The following is a 20,384-nucleotide window of genomic DNA, read 5'->3' as shown; positions in this document are numbered from 1 at the left end:
TGTAGCTCATGGTAGGTCTGTCTTTAAAGGTTTATAAATTGAAAATCAGTTTGTCTTTGGGATAAATTAATGAGATTTTTACTTCCGGAACCAGACCGTTGTGCTCAATAGGGCATCTAAATTGAATAAACCCTTAATTATATAATTAAACCACAAAAGGCTGCTATTTAATTAAATAAATATGCTGTCTGTATGTGCCTCATGCTACAAAGTGAATTAGCGCCCTGCTTGCTGTCATCTGTTACAAACAGAGCGCACAATGCTCATGAAGGTGTTTTTCATGGATGAGCCACAGAGCTCTGAAAGGTTTGAGCAGCCAGAGTCTGCATAAAAATGGCTGCACACGTTCACTTTGGAGCGTGCAGCACATGCAAACTTTTTATTTATCTAATTAAATCGCAGCCTTTGCGTTTCACACAAAATCATACAAGGACATAACGTGATTTAAATTTATGCACTGAATGTTTAGGGAATGACATTCATATGTCAGATAGTATCGGTTTTTGTATCAGAGTATTTTTATGAGTACAAGTATCAGTATTTGGACATCCCTACTTTAGATACTTTAAACTTCACTTGTATATAGTAAGCTGTGTCACTGCAGCTTTAGGATTGAATTCTGCCCATATGCTCACCATGCTGAATGATGCCATGCTCCAGCAGTCTGCATCCTAATTGCTCAGCCTCCTCCCTGGTGGCCATTTCACCCTCCTGCAGCAGCCAGTCTATAAACTCTGATGCTACCAGTGTCCGCTCATATGTCACACCCTCCTCTTCACGGGTTTGCAGAAGGGTGTTTTCAGTGTTCATCAACCTGAGGAGTGAGAGAGCATGTATATTAACATACAGGAAAACACATTATCAAAACATTATATTTTCAGGTTACCTATCGATTCAGTTCACTCGACATTGCGGTAAACGCGTTTGGGGAATTCCTTCTCTGATGACCTATTTAAAGCCCTTGTATAATAACGTCAATCTTATGATTGGCAATAGTGTTTGAACCACGCCCCATTAGGTGCGTAGCTGGCAAATATAAGTGGGTGCATGAACACCATTTCTTCAGAATTTTCTTCCTGCAAGATTGAAATTGTCTCGTCTTTACTACGACAATCATCTCATCTTGAACTTCCCTGCAGAAGCATCAGGAGAGCCTGACTCTCAGAGCATGCAGCGAAAGATTCACCTGCCCCCTATAGTGTTCCGGCGAAGAGTCTCTCCGCCTCGCCACCGGCATCGGGTTCTTCACCACAGCGAGACACCTACCTGCATCCCGCAGCATTACGGCTTCTGATTATAGGAATGACGTCATGTCCTTAACAGCATCAAATATGAGCAAGTGGTCCACAGATCTATGTCAATAGATCTAAAGGACGCATACATACTTTCATGTACGAGTTGAACCTTGTCTCAGGCTGTTTTAAGATTCTTAGGGAGGGAATATATAAAACTATTTGAGGGAACAGCTTATTAATTCAGAGTCCTTTCCGTGGCTCTCTACACTCTCGAAGTGTATCGATACAGCATATATCTCACCGCTGTCGGGATGCTCTAGCACCTTGGTCTTCTGGCAAAAGGTGGTACCTACGGATGCATTCAGTGCAGGCTGAGGTGCACTGTGTGGCGGGCACCCAGCCTTTGGGACCTTGCACTTCAGTCTTCTGGGAATACTAGTTGTCTCTCAGCCTTGAAGGCTTTGCATTCCGAGGTAGCAAATCACCACGTACTGATTCAATCGGACAACATGTCAGTGGTAGCTTACATAAATGTAAAGCCCCACTGGGTTGACTGTCATTCTGCAAGCTACAACGCTGTCCACAAGATGCCTCTATGCGCTAAGTGGCACATGTTTACAAATTGGTGCTCTTCATGTGGTGAACTACTCCATAGCTGAGATCCTTGCGTTCCTCCAAGAGCGGCTGGACATGGATCTCACCACATCGATGCTTAGGTAGTAACTATGCCAGCATACATGCCCCGCAGGCTGGCTCCTCCATGGGCAGACATGTTCTATTTTTCAGTTCCTCAAGGGACCGAGGTTCCTAAACCCCTCGCCCTGCTACAGTCCCAGTTTGGGATTTAAACCTGGTGCTGAAGGCACTCACGAGCCCCCCTTTCAAACCAATGGAATATGTTGATTTGCATGTGCCCATAAAAGCTATGTGCCTAAGGTTCTATCCATGGCCTTCAGGGCTCAGGTGGTCCGCCTACAAGCCTTCTTTACCCCACCATTTAATTTGGATGAGAGCAGTCGATGCATTTGTTTGTTATGCACTGTGCGGGCATTAAACATGTATGTCGAGTGCACACGCCAGTTTAAGCTGTCGGATCAGCTCTTTATTTGTTATGGAGGATGCACAAAACAGAAATTTGTCTCCAAGCAAAAGCTCTAAGATTTACTTCCCGTCTGGTAGTAACCACGTGGGGTTATTCATTATTCGATACACTTGAAATATGTTGTAATAAGTGACCGCCCGGTGGGCCCGTGACCTCATATACATATTCCTTTACAAGTGTTTATAGCCTGGTGTACCTCTGGGGGTATGACGTCCTGTAGTGCGGTATGATGGGTCTCTGTTCCCCAAAAGCCTTTACCGCTATGACGAGTGAACTGAATCGATGGGGAACATCTCTGGATACACATGTAACCAAGGTTCCCTGAGATGAAGGGAACAAGACATTGCGAAACCTAGCCGCACTACTACTTCAGAGTTTTGAGGTATGAGCGATGCGTTCTTGTCATTCAGTCAGAACATTCTGAAGAAATGGTGTTCGCGCACCTGCTTATATAGGCCAACTGCGTGACTAAAGGGGCAGGGCTCAAACAACATTGCCAATCATAAGATTGTGGTTATTATACAAAGGCTTCAACTAGGTCGACGGAGAAGGAATTCCTCAAAACCATTTACCGCAATGTCTGGATCCCTTCATCTCAGGGAACCGAGGTTACATGTGTCTCAGGACATTTTTCATGGCCATGGGAATGTAAGTAAAGCCATGACATTATTCACTTCAAAACAAGCATGATTCGTAAAGAGATTTGCATGTCATCAAACAAGATCAAAGATTAAACAGCATTAGTAACTACGTCAACAAAAGAAGAGAAACCGAACTTTCAAGTAATGCAACATTCTATTAAGAGAGAGCTGCTGACTGGTGGAAATGCATATACATTTTCATGTGCGTCAATGCATTCACAAAGAAATACTGTTTACCTGTCAGCACCCAACCTAAGCTAAATAGAGGTTGCCTGGGAGATACAAGTGATAAGGGAAAATGTGCGTTTTCCAAAAACAAAGGACAGAAAATAAAAATTCTCTGGCTCTCCCACCATTTACACAGTGAGTCTATTTTTCAATTCAAACTGTGATATCAAACTGTTTGCAGTTGAGCAATTATACATTAATGACTGACCTTATCATCCTCAGTCAGACTTAAACAATAATTTGTCTTTTTTAAGTCGGACAAATAGACCTAGATAATGTGATTGTAGCTCGGCTTCGTCCAGCAAATATGCTCAGTAATCAGACCACAATTGGCCTCACCATTGTGCACATGCAGGCAGGTGACGTGCAACGTGTTTTTAACCCACTGAATTTGTAGTCCTTCCTTCGAGTATTCAATTATGCAATGCGTCATTAATACAGTATTCTTGTAGAGAGAGATGAAGACTGTAGGTCGACTATGCAAAAACCACTAGCTCAAATACAACTGCACATTCGGCCCAGTAGAGAGGGGGCCCAACAATAAATAAATGTGTCCCGAGCTGAGAACCCCAGCCCCACACAGACGGTGATGCACCAAATGCTAATTAGGGGTTTTAGACTTCTCAAGGATCTCCTTTAGGCCAAAAAGGAAAATCTGAATAGCATCAAAGCAGGAAGATATTTAAGCTATTTAAGGGGACATCCTCCTATAGAAAACCTTTGTTTGTTCTTTTTTACACTAATGGTTTTACAGAAGTAACCCAAGCACAAAGTGTTGAGAAAACTGGCACACAATGCTTTTAAAAATCTCTGCTACCCTTAGTTACCAGGAAGGCAATGCTGTGAACGGGGAGGTAAACAATAACAACAATGGCTAATCACGGTTGCTTAGTGATAGGTCACAAAATATTCCTATTCCATTTTCTTATTTAGTTATGGTCAGACTGGATTCTCCACATACTCCTAAAACATTTGATATATTTATGCTCCATCAGCAGGATAGAGCTCTCAGTCTTCAGCAAACAAACCCAACCTAATCGCCTCCTTTACAGCAAAGTCTGCAAATACTGACCACAAACACAAATGTGCCCATGGCGATTACATAAAAGCACACTGGTGGTTTGTGTGACAGATGTCTCCCACTGGACTTCATCTTCCTGTTATGCAAGAGCACAGCGACCAATAGAGGAACATCTACAGAGCAGCAAGACAGAGAGGCAACATGCTGCTACCTCAGTCTCATGCTGCTCTTAATCGCAGAGCAAACACAAGACAGCAGACAGAACACAACTGCTCTAGCTTTGTGAGCAATAGCAAGATCGGTTCATTATTTATGGCCTTGTTTCGACAGTTCACTATATGACAGCAGAAATTATTCCAATAAATAGTTCCAAATATACTTGCATTAGGCTTAATTCGTGTTAAGCTAATTTAGGGATATTTTAGTCAGGTTAAGTCCAAAACTATAGCCATTTTGCAAAGAGATATTCAATAGACATTGTATCAGCAGTCAAATGCATTTTAAAAAGGGTATGACCCCCTTTACCAGACTCTATTGTAGGCCTGTAGTGATTTTTAAATAATCGCCTGATCGCAGTTTATTTATCTAACCATGGTTATTTGAGGTCAATTCTAACCATATTCACTGTCCAAAGAAGGGAATGTCTCATTCAACTGAACTTCGACCATCTCAATTAGTCGCAACGCGGACCACACTGAGAGCAGCTCCAGAAGAGCATGTGAAGATTACCCGTTTCTTGAAGCTCTGTGATGCACGCGCCTTCAGCTGATTTTCCTGCCAAATTTATGCCAAAATATAAACTAATGCCTCGTTGAATGCAAGGCACTTACTTACACTTTTTTACAACTCTCCCAAGCATGTCTATTTACTTATTTCTTAACTATTACAATTAAACAATTAGCTGCACTTAAATGTTGGTTGGTTAGTAACAGTGCAAGACATGTTTGAAATGAGTGAAATGCAAAAAAAAATGTAATAAGGAAGTTACTCTAAAAGAGCAAAGCTGCTCAGTCTGCTACCAATATATGTCTCTCAACAAATTGCAACTAGTAGAGATCTATTTAATAAATTCCTAAACTACTAAAAGTATGAAGATTTTTGTATGAGACATTTTTGCTTCTTTAGATAAATTATTATTATAATTTTTTTCCAAAACAGTAAATCTGTAAAGAGGACAGGGTGTAGTTTTGTGCAGATATACATGAACAGGCAACAAACTATAGGTAAAGCAGCTACTTCTAAATGGATTAAGCTGGAACAAAGCACACTCAGACTGCTGTGTTTCTATGGATACTGTCCATTTTCCGGAAAGCTTGCAAAAGTTCCGAATCAATATGTACAGACTTGTGTCACATTTGAAAAACAACATAAAAACATCCTGTTTTTGAGGCATATATCAGTGGGGAGGAAAAACACTTGGAAACCACCTCTCTTGGTCATTATCAATATCTACTGCCTCAATAATGAATGAGAAGAAAAGTGAAAAAATTACCATCTTTTTTGGCAAATAAGGACATCACAACCTATAGAGCCCTACTTTAAGAGCACTAGCACTAAGCGCACTGCTATACTAAACGTCATAATAATGATCGTGAAGTTTGGATATTTTCATGTAAGCATGCAATAAGTCTAGGTGCAAGTGGGTTTGGCGAAATTGCACGAGCCAGGTGCTAATCGGGTCAAGTGCAGTTTCATTCGGAGGTTCTTCTCCGTCATTTAAGCGTCTGTCTCCTATTATATAGTCCATTTCTTCAAGCTCCAATGATATAAACAAACATAGCACATTCATAAGACGTTGGTAGTGTGTAAATGGACTGTATGCAATGAGTTAGAAGAATTAACTGTGTCCTTGTTAAATGTGACATGCTGCTTTTATACACATGGAAAATGTGGTTCATGATATGGATGTAGGCTCTGTTAAATTAAAGAGAATGTAAGAATTATTAACAATTTGAAACTATTAAACCAAAACTATTTCTAAATTCGAATTACACTTCAAACGAACAAATTAAACTTGAAGTACCAAAGTGGTTAGAAAAAATCATACCAAATTCAAACATTTTCTATCTCCAACTTCTTCCACCAGCCCCTTTTGCAGTGACATAAAAACCACTCTACGACAACAGGTGTAAAAATACCAATACAAATTAGATCATAAATACAATTGTAAATATAAACATAATAATAATAATAATAATAATAATAATTGAATAATAAGCCATGACCTATAGATAGTTTAACACAAATCTCATAAATTTTCGCTTTATAAGTTGGCTACAACTATGATTGACATGGACATTATTTGATTTTCAACTATATTTTCAGTTTGGGCATGAAATGTATTACCCCCAGCTGGTGGAATCTCCAAACTGCAAATGCAGGAACTGAAATAGGACTGGTTCTTAGTACAAAGACCTATTTCCCAGGAAAATAGCAAAGTGCGCTTTGTGGCACTTCATTGCCATGCAATACACCCATAGTTTACACTTATACGCCCACAGATAGCGCAAATACTCCCACTCACTGCACTTAGATCTAGCGCTCTCACAAATATTAGATAAGATAGCACACGGTCTTAGCGCATAGTGCTATGCTTTGCGCACTTACGAAAATAGAGCACCTAGTATCCCTAAGAATTTCAATGAAGGATTAAAGAGCTTACTTCTCATATATTCGTTGGCCTCTCATAAAAACTTTGGCTTTACTGTCCAGTGGAAATGTTCCATCATCCTTCCTAAAACGGTAGAACAGCTTCATATCTTTGAACTCCTTGTGCTCATCACAAACTGTGAGGACAAACAAATTCAAAAATGTTATGATGTAGGTTAAGTGTAGCTGAAAAGTGAACAATACATTACATGACATAAAAAGCAATTTCAACAAGTGTTCCAAGCTATGGGCTAAGGATCAAACTGGTTTCCTTGGAAGAAACATAAACTATTAAAGGAACAGTTCACCCAAAAATTACAATTTTGTAATCATTAACTTGTTTTTCCAAAACCCACATGACTTTCTCACTTGGGATGCACAAGGTGAATCGCTGAAAAATAGCCTGGCATGGAATGTGGTCTGACAAAAAACTTTATATGTGCCTTTTTATCATTTTGATGGCCCTCTTTTCATTAAATTGAAAAGAGTAGCCAGGATATTCTTCAAAAATTCACCATGTGTTGCATGGAAGAAGGAAAGTTTGGAACAGATGATGGTGAGTAAATGATGACAGAATTTACACTTTTGGGTGAACTATCCTTTTAATATTGTGGCATACAAAAGACCCACCATGGTGAATGATGCTCTGATCAAGAAGTTTCTGCATAATTTTGATGGCAGTATCCCTGTCAGATGCTTCTTTGTGCTCAATCAGCCAATCAATAATCTCCTTCGCCACAAAGCAGTTTGGATAGGTGCGGAGATGATGCCTCCTGTCTTTAATCACTTTACTTTCATGAAGCCGCAGCCTGGAAAACAACAGAAAATCAGACCATGAGCCAACTTGTCACCTGTTTTGAGAGAATTCTTCATCTAGCAACCTCCATTTATTGAAAGTCAAACTTTAACAAAAAAATCTGTAACATCACGACATACTTTTTAAAACTGACCTCCATACCTACATTTAGAGAGATAAATCTTTCCTGGGTTAATTCATGAAACATCAGCCTTAAATAGATCCACCATTCCCTGATTTCCTTAAAAATATGTTCTACAAAAAATAAGTTCTACACAACTGAAAGTTCTGAAGCCAGCAGTTTTATTTGGTTGTGCCCTCTGGTTCAGCTCTATTGAGCTAAAAAAAAAGAAGGCAACCTGTTCCTATAACATGCAGATTTATATTTCAGGTCACATATAACCCCATATGTGCAATTTGTTTAGAGTAGCCTATAAGAGTAAAAAAAAAAGGTGCCAATTTAAATGTTTATAAATTGTCTTTTATGTCTTGGAATTGTTATTATAATCATTGAATTGTATTCATTTGATTACATTCATCATAATTATGTCATTTATTATCAAGCACCTTGGTTATATTCATTGATACTCTTAATAGCACTGAACTGCTTTACTTAAACTTTTTATGTGTTAGTGTCATGGAGCGAGAAGACTGAGGAAATGATCACAGGCGAAGGCGATCTAGAGGGAAACCTCACCTCTAGAGGCAGGCCACCGACCAACACATGAGCCCACTCCAAGTAAATAAAGAGCATAGTTAATAATTGGCAGCAGACAATACCTTCACCTAGACAGTGAGTAACACCACAGTAACAGTCACAATGATCCGACATCGGCCATGACAAACAAGGGGGTTCAAAAAAGAAGACAAACAAGAGGCAGCTGAAGGTTGTAATGATCAGCGTTCCCATGGAAACAATCGGGGTTCCCATGGAAATGCTGATTCAGCATGCCAGTGACACCTGAAAACACATAAGGGCAAAACGTAAACACGCTTTGTCAAAACAGACAAGGGACAATGATGCCACGGTCCTCAATAGATGAAGCACACAACCTGGCAAGGTGCCAGGACCGTGACATCACCGGAGAGCGCACAGCGGTAACACGAACATGGCGGTCCCAAACAACCGGACCTGTGCGCTCATATATAAATACTATAAAACACAGAGGCAGGCCGGTACTGCCATGGTCCAGTCATTCAGAGCTCCAACCTGACGTGGTGACTGGGTTGTGACAATTAGTCACAGCAACAAACTTTAATTTGTTCACAACCCATATATACTACAGTGGTAAACAATAAAAAGTGCCCAAAGTGTGTTGGAAAACGTTACCCACCTCCTAACTGCTAGCAAAACTTTTCATCATATCTTGTCCTAACACTCATTTTAGGTATGCATTTTGACAAATTATGTTATCAGCAACAAGCAGTCATACAGCAGTTGGCACTATACACAGGGCTGACAAGTGACTGAAAACTGTAACAAAGACTCACATTACTGAGAGTGAGTGCCGGCAGTGTGTAGCCAGTAGGTCATACCATTAATGTGCATTTTGGCACTTTCTGACACCGAACAATAGAGCAATGTGAAACACGTGGCACAACATTACCATATAATAGCCTGTATGAAATGTCCGCTACACCTGATGCATTCTCATTTAAATCTGTCTATAAACAGGACTAAACTCTCTTTTGACTACCCACAGCAAACCTGGATTGGGTAAACCAAACCTGACACCACAATCCATGAATCAGGTATACCTGAGACAGGGTCAAATGTGAGCCTATGACTTTTTCTTCTTCTTGTCGATCACTCAGATGGGCACGTCGTGCACTGCAAGTCCACCAGACTTCAAAAGAGCTTTCTTTGCACCGTGGTCTCCTCTGCCCAGATCTGGCATCTGAGGCCATCATGTAGTGGGCAGGACGCCAGTAGATGTTCTGTTGTCATGCTGCCTGTCTGACAGGGGCACTGTTCTGACTGGCCAATTCTGAACTTGGTGAATAGGAGGTGGTTCATTCGGTTGTGGTCTGTCCTCAGCCTGAATATGAGAACCTGCTCTGCCCTTGAGAACAGGTGGTAGGGGTCATTTCGGTTGTATAGTGGGTGCTGCTGCAGCCACTTGTTGTGATGCTTTGCCTTGATGATGGTTTTGGCTTCTTTGTAGGTGGATGACCTGTCACTCTGTTCCTTTGTAGTGCCTTTCTTTACCAGAGTGTCTGTGGCTTTGTTGCCTAGTATGTTGCAGTGAGAAGGAACCCATTGCAGCATGACTGTATGGGCTCTGCACAGGGTGGTCAAGACAAATGGCAGGTTGTTCAGTTCTTTGTCTCTGGCAGTATCTAAGGCCTGTAGGACCAGTGATGGGAATAACGGCGTTACTAACGGCATTACTTTTTCCAGTAACGAGTAATCTAATTGATTACTCTTCTCATCTTAATAACGCCGTTACCGTTACTGCCAAAAAATGCGGCGCGTTACTATAACTGATGAAGCTGTTTTTTTTCATCAGACCAACTAGATCTCTGAGCGAGAGGCAAATACTTTTTTTACTGTTCTTCCTTGGTTAGTGGGCAGAGCACGAGACAAGCGCATAAATGCTGACGATTGGCTGAGGTAGAGTAAAATGTCATAGTAAGCCAATCAGAGGTAGAGTTGGGCGGGTGTTCGAAAGCACGCATAGTAGTGATGGGCATTCGGCTCTTTTGACTCAGCTCACTGAAAAGAGCCGGCTCTTTTGGCTCACAAACGGCTCTTTAAATGACTTTGACTATAATTTTTCAATTTTTATTACATAATTATTTAATTTCTATAGGCTAAATTTGTAAAAATAGATTCGGCTCTTCAGATATGCGAGCCAGCTCCCGACGTTCACCTAAAAGAGCCGGCTCTTAGAGTCGGCTCATTCGCGAATCGCGAACGACCCATCAAAAGCTCATTCGCGAACGAGTCGATCCATCATCACTAACGCTCATTCGCGAACGACCCATCATCATTAACGGCTAACGCTCATGAATTGCGAACGACCCATCATAACGCATAGTCGGACAGGACAGGACACACAAGGAACAACACAAGCCAGTCAGTCAACGAGAGACAGGTATGGCGACGAGCCCAAATAATCCAAAAGTAGACTTGCACTCCTTTATAATGCAGTCACTCCATCCAGTGCCCCAGTAGAGAGACTTTTTAGCCTGGGGAAGCTAGTCTTGACTCCACTGAGGAACAGGCTCTCTGACCAGAAGTTTGAGAAGCTTTTGGTTTTGAGATACAACCACTGGTTCAATGACAAGAATGGGTGGATGGATAGCTAGATAGGGTAGCTTGGATGAATGGGGAGAATAGAATGATGGATGGATGGATGGATGGATGGAGAGAATAGAATGATGGATGGGGAAAATAGAATTATGGATGGATAGATAGATGAATGGATAGAATAATGAATGCATGGATGTATAGATGAATGAATGAATGTTCAGGAGCTAAAGTTGGATACAGTATGTCTAAAGTTGTGTTGCATCTTTTTACATTTGCAGTTTTGCACTAAAAATAGTGTATTTTTTTTGTTTTATACATTTTTGGTACATTGCTTAAAGAGCATAATTTAGTTTAGATTTATTTGTTGGCTGGCTGCAGCCTCTTGAAGTAAGATTGTCAATGGCCAGAGTACGAGATTTATTTTTATGGAGATGTATTTTTTATTTTTTATGTATTACCTACCTGTATATGTATATCCTTCGTTTTGCTATACATTGCACTTTCCAGTTACATTGAAAGTACCTAATATTGTTACACTGTTCTACTTGAAGTACAGCATATTTTCAGTAATTTTTGTTTGTTTTATTTGCACTACAAAGAGTGTATATATTTGTTATTTATTTTTGGTATATTGCTTAACAAGCTTAATTTAATTTTGCCCAGTTGTGGCCTGTTGAGGGGCAATAAATATCAAAAGTTACAAAACATCTATTGTTATTTGCATTGATCCACTATATAAACATAATATCTACATACATGGCATTTGATTGGAGGCTAGTCTCACTTTGTCCCACAGCAACATTTTTTTTTTTAGATGTGTGTACAATGTTTCATGTTTCTGTTAATAATGTATTGTATTAAGTGTCCATTTCATTATAATATTCAGATTTATCATAAATAATTGAACATGCACATGTATTTTAAGTTCCGTTAAAGAGGGGTAGAGGTGGGGTCACATTTGAGCATTTAAAATTTAATTTTACTTGAAAGTAACGCAATAGTTACTTTCTTAAGTAACTAGTTACTTTTAAAATTGGTAACTGAGTAACTCATTTAGTTACTTTTTGGAAGAAGTAACTAGTAACTGTAACTAATTACTTTTTAAAAGTAACTTGCCCAACACTGTGTAGGACTGACTTTGTGTCGCTGAAGAACACAACATTGTTGAGTACCATGGTATACCATGGTGCCATGTCCAAAAAACAAACAATCAAACAAACAACAACAACAAAAAAACTAGGGCTGTCAATCGATTAAAAATTTTAATTGAATTAATGACATGGTGTCCCGATTAATTAATCGTGATTAATAGCATATACAAATATTTGCTGAGAAAGCCCCTCATATAACAATAATTCAATATATAAAGATTATACATATTTAAATCAATATATAATTATACATAGTTATCTTTAAATATTAAAAAATCATATATATATATATATATATATATATATATATATATAAACAAAAAATATTCAGATAATTAAAATGCATTACATTCTTTTAATCATTGATAAGACAATACAAAAAGCGGCTTTAGAATACAATGTATTGTTTACTACCATATTATTGATCATAAGTCAATCATTGGCATACAGTTCACAGCAATCCATTTCACAAGTGAATTTGTCAATCAGTTTGAGATTTATTATGAGGGCTTGTTTAAGGGCCGTCAATTTACATCTGCATCAGACTTTTTTATTATTATTAATGCTTGCAAAACTTTTACATCTAGAGCCAAGAGGTATATTAAAACAAACAACAACAAAAAGGTAAACAAATAAATAAACAGTTTAATAAAAATATCAAATTGTTTACATATTTCAATACACTTTACAGCTTGTTATTCAAATTGGAAATTGTTCTTTGGTATTGTTGAACCTCTGAATTAAACATTAAAACTAATGGTTTATAACCACCATACTTACATTTATGAATACTAAACTTTGCCAACAAAAGCAGAACATTAATCAAATAATATTCCTTATGAAGAGACATGTCATAGCTAAACAAAAACCGAATAAAACATTTTCAAAACAAAGTTGAAAGCTGGGAATAATATGATCTCAAATAATCTTTCAGAAATCAGACCAACAACAAGTCGAGTAGGGACAACTCCAAAATAAATGAAAAAATGTTTCCTCCTGCAGACCACAAAATGTACAGAATATATCGACATCAAAATTAAATCTCTCTACAAGAAAATAATTAGTTAGATAGTAATTTGAAATAAGTTTGAAGGAAATTTCTTTGATTTTATTCGTGATTAAATATTTATAGGTAATTTCCAAATTTTGCACTATCTCAATCCAGCATCAGACATGCTTGTGTAGTGTCTCGGGTGCGTTGCATCATAAACATAAAATGTTTTTTTTCTTGAGATCCCTTAGTTCGCATTTGCGCTCCTTCAAGTGTTTTAAACTCAAGAACATGTTGTTCTGCATACTGAAGTGTTTTCTTCACTGTATAAACTGCGCATTGCCACACAGCTGAAATTTCACTTACTGCCCTCTTACTGTAAACAGGTGGAACTACAAGCTTGCATTTCTCAGAACTCTTCCTTATTATGGTCCGGGGGAAGTGCGATTAAATGCATTTTAACCGCATTTAATCACGATTAAAAATAAAATTTATTAACATTTTTTGTAAAATTAATCGCACTGAATTAACGCGTTAAAACAACAGCCCTAAAAAAACATAGCATGTTTGGTGCTTTTTGGACCTTATTTTGTAGTATGCATGCTAATTTATTCTCTATTGGATTTCTTCTTTATTTATATTTTATATCAAATAGAAAGGTTATTATTTAAAAAACAAGTACAAGACACAATAAAACAACTTTAAACCCCAAAATTTAAATTCTCTCATCATTTACTCACCCTCATGTCATCCCAGATGTGTATGACTTTCTTTCTTCTGCAGAACAAAACTGAACATTTTTAGAAGAATATTTCAGCTCTGTAGGTTCATTCAGTGCAAGTGAATGATGACCAGACTTTGGAAGCGGTAAAAATCACATAAAGGCAGCATAAAGGTAATCCATAAGACTGCAGTGTTTTAATATATGTCTTCTGAAGCAATGCAATCACTTTTGGTGAGAAAAATATAAATATTTAAATCCTTTTTTACTATAAATCTCCACTTTCACTTTCAGAAGTGAAATCTTAAATATTGATCTTTTCACACCCATACCTATTATATCGCTTCTGAAGATATGGATTTAACCACTGGAGTCATATGGATTACGTTTATGCTGACTTTATGTGATATTTGGAGCTTCACATGTCTGGTTACCATCAACTTGCATTGTATGGACATACAGAGCTGAAATATTCTTCTAAAAATCTTTATTTGTGTTCAGCAGAAGAAAAGAGTAATACACATCTGGGATGGCACGAGGGTGAGTAAATGATGAGAGAATTTTCATTTTGGGGTGAAACTTTTTAGATAATTAAGAAAAAAAAAAAAAAAACATTAAAAAGTTCTAAAGTAGCTAAATGTAGTCACACTGAATCTTCTGTGTCCTGTACTGGGATTCAGCAATCATTAATCAGCTGTATTGACCAAAAACCTTTATGCTCCATTTACTATCACTGTCACAGTTCACTGGAAAGAGATGTCTCTAGGACAGTGACACAAACATAAAAGCTTTATTGCATAATAATAATGGTTTTGCTCCACTGCAAACAAACGCATCATGTGTGTACTGTACCAAAGACTCTCCCTAGCAAACACATGGGCATGATAAATATATGGGCGTGACAACTGCAGGTCTTCATATGATATCATATGACTTCTGTAAATCTAGGCCACTCTAATCCAAATTGCTCAATAAGCTAACTGGGCAAAGCAGCACTTTATTCTAAATGTACTCCTTGTTTAAAGATCTGCAATGATAGATTTGTTTTAAAGAGCTAAATTCAAATCTACACTGTAAGTGACAAAGTAAGGAGCGGTTCAGACCAAACATGTTTTTGAGCTGAGTGCAATGCAGGTGTCTTGACGGGCGTCTCCGTCGCGAGACGCTGAAAAAACAGCGAGACGTGGCGCAAGGGTCAAAGACGTCCGTCTTTAGCGCATGTTTACACCGGAAAACAACTGAAAAACAGCGGGACAACGAACATAAAAGTGTTCGGTTCAAACGGGCTCTAGCAGTGTTTAAACAAGACAGACAGCATGGCTGATTATACTGGACTTTCTAGTTTTATTGCGTCGTGTCTCGCGCTAGTTCTGTTCAGTGGATGGTTGTGTCAAGCCACTCCTACCGTAACTGTTCTCCTGTAAAGAGGACTTCGGCCATGCGCTCCAGCTCAGCAGCCTTCTTCTGCATGGTGTTCGCGATGCCGTCCATCTCTGACAGCTGCTCTTCACATGAAATGAAACAAGCAGATATGAATAATTTTTTACAGAGGAAAAGCTCTGTTTGGGAAATATATTGGCATGCACAGCGTGCCTGAGTTTGTATTGGGTGTTCAGAATACGCCTCTCCTTTGAGCAGACGAGATTGGGAGAGGCGCGATGATGACTTGTTATGACAGCCTAAATATTTGATCTTGACATAAACTGGCTAGTCTAATAAAACACAACCGCATGGTTAAACGCTTTCAACAGTACGTGTAAAGCATTTTACGATATATTTAAATCACTGAAGTCATAATGTACATCAAAACAATCATAGGATTATATGGCGAAAACATCGAATATTTACCTTAATCTGACCGATGCAGAGTCTTCAAACGAATTCGATTGTAGTTTTAAAGGGATAGCAGCGATGCCACTATTAATCAATTGCTGGTAGCTCAAAACGATTCGCAATAACTTGTGCCTTTTGTGTTCCATCAAGAGCCTGCAGCCTTCAGTCGCCTACATCTAATCATGTGTTGAAATGCATGAAGCAACAGCTATTCCTGGAGACAGACACCGGCCGATGGATTTATTCATGCTATTGTGGATTGTTTACTATTCTCCACTGAAAGCACGCTTCTGACCATGTTAGGGCGAGACAACTTGGCCATCCTCATTATGGGAGTTCACCATATCAGGGGCGGAGTCTGGGGCCCATCACTTTACCATGAAAAACTCACTTCGAGTAAATCACTTCGAGGAGGGGAGTCCATTTAATAAAGAGAAATAGCCATTTAAACAAATTGTTACTTTCATTGTCTTAACCAGGGACTGAAAACATTCCTGGAGTGAAAATGAAAACCAAAAAGAAGAACAACAAAACAAAATCACTTTGAATTGTTTCCGGAGTGAAAATGTTATTTTTAAATGTTAGTAAATTTTTAATAGTAGGTTCATTCCATTCTGATATTATTTTTTTAATGAAAACAAATTCTAAATGGTTTATAACAGTACATGTGTGGAATTACACCAATTCATGTTGCACAAAAGCTTCTCTCTTTTTAGTAGAACATGATAAGCATGTGCTTTATTTTCTGAAACTGCACTATTATACATTCCTTTCCCTTAATGCACATTGCGGATGTAGCCTTCTGTGACATGCTGAAGACCTTTTAGACAACTATATATAATTACTACGTATACATGCACGCTTAATCCAGATACAAGCAAAAATATTGAGGTCAAAAGTACATTGTTCAGTTGCTTTCAAGTCTTTACTGAATTATTATATGATGCATTTCTACAGATTTAAATTATTAACCATTCTTTCATTATTTTATAACCGGTTACCAATTAGACAAGAGGCAGCGGAAAGCTGGAACGGAACAAAAAAAAAAAAAAGTATATTTCTGCTCAGAAAAAACTAAATGAAAAACATTTTGTTTTTAGTCCCTGGTATTAACGGGTAAATTTTGACCTGAATGGGAAGAACCATTTTTTAACTTCTGACTTTCTGGATGTTATACAGCTTTATATAGTTTTATGTACGTCTGTTAATCAAATTTGACCTAAATATATTTAAAATGTTCTCAAATTTAGCCTCTAGTCCCATACTGTGTTATAGCTTCCCCACCTGCTTTACTGGGTACTGCATCTTTCCCACAAAGTGCATACTCTGCTCTCAAACGGGGATTTTTTTTTAACAGGATATATGTTAGTAGATACGTTTACTAACATGATTTTATATGAAAGGGCACAATGGGGCTAAAGATCCCCCAATGGTAAAACCTATCATATATCATTTAAACATTAGCTGGCAGAAGGAATTATGATGGCATCTTCCTGAACTCCTGTAACACCACAAGAAATTATTTGACATTGGTGGGAAGGAATGGATTTGTTGCAATGGATGTGCAAATTGGGCCCCCTTACTGATGAAAAAGGTAATAGCGATTAATTTGTAAAATAGGCATGTACTGAAATTGTAACTCTAAAACTCTTGACACTGTTTATTTTCTTCAAGCAGAATAAATTTGTAATTGTTGCAATATAGTTAAGATATTTGTGGCAGGGGGAGGGCAGGGGTCGTGATTCCGCACAGCCGGCCCCTAATTAGGCTGATAAAGCCTGTAAGGGATAAAGACAAAAACAAACACAGATGTTGGACAGCTGCCCGTAACTCTCTCTCGCGCACTGCCATCTCTGGTAACCTTTATCCCTCTAGTGCTTCATCTGCCTATTTAGGGGTGGGGTGTGCGGATTCACGACCTGGCCCCGCCTCCGCCCTGCCACATTATTATAAAATGCTAAATAAATAAATAAATAAATACAATTAAAATTAATAAACGTTGACTTCCTTAGCCAATTTGCCACTTTTTAAACATTTCGTTAAAAAAAAAAAAAAATCTAATTAATATTCACTATGTATTATAATGGTATTATGTGGGTCATTAGAAAATAAGATAACAGAACTCTCCAACAGACCTACTGCAGAATGTATCGTGATGACATAATGGATTGTAGTGACATAGTGGATGTTTTAATGCATGGTATTCACATTTTAATGTTTTGTTTTATTACTGTAGTGTACTTAACGGTCCTTATACAGTACATATTCATATAACACACACACACACACATGTTGTGTTTCCATGTTTTATGGGGACTTTCCATAGACATAATGGTTTTTATACTGTACAAACTTTATATTCTATCCCCTAAACCCAAACCTACCCCTAAACCTAACCCTCACAGAAAACATTCTGCATTTTTACATTTTCAAAAAACATCATTTAGTATGATTTATAAGCTGTTTTCCTCATGGGGACCGACAAAATGTCCCCACAAGGTCAAAAATTTCGGGTTTTACTATCCTTATGGGGACATTTGGTCCCCACAAAGTGATAAATACACGCTCACACACACACACACACACACACACACACACACACACACACACACACATTTATACATTAGGGCTGCACAATTAATTAAAATACAATCGTGGTATGATATTGTGCGATTATTTAACAGCAAAGAGACGATTTAATTAAATTAATAGATAAATCAAGCTGTTTGCTTCAAAGTCTATGTACGCTGCTCTGTCCTGTCTGTATTGTGTAAGAATAATTACAGTGTATTCAGAGCAGTTCTGTGATACACAACTCCATCTCGTGCTCAGGGTAACAGATGTGCTCGATTGAGTTCCATGTGCTGAGCGTGCCATTTTTAAAGCGCTCCGGATTCACATTAATTTCAATTTTGCATACTTCAAAGTAGGTCTGACCACTAGATGTTATTATAAACAAAACAAATAATTCACCCCATGGCATTTATGGACAGCGGAGGAGATGTTAAAATGAGAAGCACATTATAGTGATGAGAATATTACTTAATTTATACATTTGTTTTCTGTGGGTGAACAGGGAAAACAAGGAAAAGTACTTTACGAAATCCATGGTTTTCATTTTCATCCATTTTAAAAGCTGAGCTATATTAAACAAATGTCTCAATGTACGACTTTAATACTAAGTAATAGTGTGTTTAGCGTAATACATGAAACCGAAACATCCACCACGTCACCAAAATCCACTACGCAGAGGATTAGATCCACTACGTCATCGCGCTATATTCTGCAGCGAGGACCCTCTTGAACGAAGACCGTAAATTAAATCACATTATCTAGCGCTATCTAGTGGACTGAGGACATTAATACACATACCACCGTGACGCGCCAGAGCCATATATAGAGAGTTGCGACAACTCCATTGACTCCAATGGAACGTTTTTTTTAAAGCAATGGCGGCTCGTGGAGCCTCTCAATAGTTCCCGGAAGTAGCAGCAAACACCGTTTGCGACGCACTTTTAAAAGGTGAGACGTTTAAAGAATAATATTATCTTATTCTGTATATTATCAGTACATCTAAATAAAAATAACTTGTAAATTAAAACCTTATAGTTGAGTATTACTCATTAAATTAGGAGATAAGGGATGTTATCGGATAACTAACAGATTAGGCAAGGATTGGAGCTGGATAAAGTTAGTAACGAACACCCTATTAATTGTAAAATCTTTGCAAATACCTCACACATTTTTTTTGTTGTTGTAATTTTTATTTATATTTAGATTGCTCCTGCTGACTTCAGCCAACCATTTTTTTTTCTCCTCTCCATGTCAGTGGGGAAGCCATACATTCGCACACCTTTCTCTGAGCGATTGGAGCATCCCCATGCAGCACAGCAAACAATGGTGAAGACTATGCAACGACAACATGAAAGAAAGGACACATACAAAATATTTAATTTATTAGAAATGTATTCATGAATTGCTGTAAATAGTTATTGCATTTATTTGAATAAAAATACAAAAAGTAATATCGTAATATATTATTACAATTTTAAATAACTGTTTTCTATTTTAATGTATTTTAAAATGTAATTTACTCCTGTGATGCCAAGCTGAATTTTCAGCCTCATTACTTTTGAACGGCAGTTTATATACGAGTATGCTTAAGTTGTTTTAAAGCTGAATATATTGTGTATATGAATAAGTATTGTAAGAATTATACATTAGATATATAATATTTATAATACATAAATAATTATATTACTATATATAGAATTGTAAGAATTGTAAACAATAAGCTTCATTTCACTAAATTTTACATTTACGTAACTGCTGCTAATAGTTAATAGTTCATTGACCCATTGAGCGGTGCGAGCTGGAAATCACCTGTCACCAGCCTGTCTCTGTACTATCTGAAAAGTCATAAATATGACATTAGTTACCATGAGATTAGTGAAAACAATGAACATGAGGTAACATAAAAAGGCAACAGAAACCCTAGCCTGAAATAAGTTGAGGCAAATAACGGTTAGCGAACACTAATCCTCAAATATTAGCTGATTTGATCTTTAAAAAAACAACATCGCTAAATAAATGCATTTATTGACTACTAATTACCAGAAATCGCAGTTCTGTCACTCTACTCTAACAGTTTGGAATGACCGCAAAAGCACTTCCTGGAACTATCTGAAGTCTACGTGAATCACGTGACGATCAAGCATTTAGAACTTCCGTTGTCGCAATTCTCCTTTATATGGCTCTGT

General features: G+C 37.9%; 1 protein-coding gene across 2 annotated transcripts in view; it reads right to left on the bottom strand.

Annotated features, from left to right (window-relative positions):
• Positions 1–15,938, bottom strand: part of deptor (DEP domain containing MTOR-interacting protein) — a 48,687-nt gene extending 32,749 nt beyond the window's left edge. The window contains exons 1-5 of one of the 2 annotated variants that reach the window (XM_052144169.1): positions 15,640–15,938; positions 15,197–15,296; positions 7,507–7,685; positions 6,890–7,013; positions 636–814 (exon numbers count right to left, since the gene is read on the bottom strand). In XM_052144169.1, coding sequence (XP_052000129.1) covers positions 636–814; positions 6,890–7,013; positions 7,507–7,685; positions 15,197–15,282 — 568 coding nt within the window. In that variant the 5' untranslated portion in view covers positions 15,283–15,296; positions 15,640–15,938. The remainder of the gene's footprint in view (positions 1–635; positions 815–6,889; positions 7,014–7,506; positions 7,686–15,196; positions 15,297–15,639) is intronic. The other variant, XM_052144168.1, reaches the window with a different exon arrangement.
• Between the last annotated feature and the right edge of the window lie 4,446 nt (positions 15,939–20,384).

Source organism: Xyrauchen texanus, chromosome 15, assembly GCF_025860055.1.
Source record: "Xyrauchen texanus isolate HMW12.3.18 chromosome 15, RBS_HiC_50CHRs, whole genome shotgun sequence".
Classification (NCBI taxonomy): domain Eukaryota; kingdom Metazoa; phylum Chordata; class Actinopteri; order Cypriniformes; family Catostomidae; genus Xyrauchen; species Xyrauchen texanus.
This window is presented reverse-complemented; position numbering and strand designations above follow the sequence as displayed.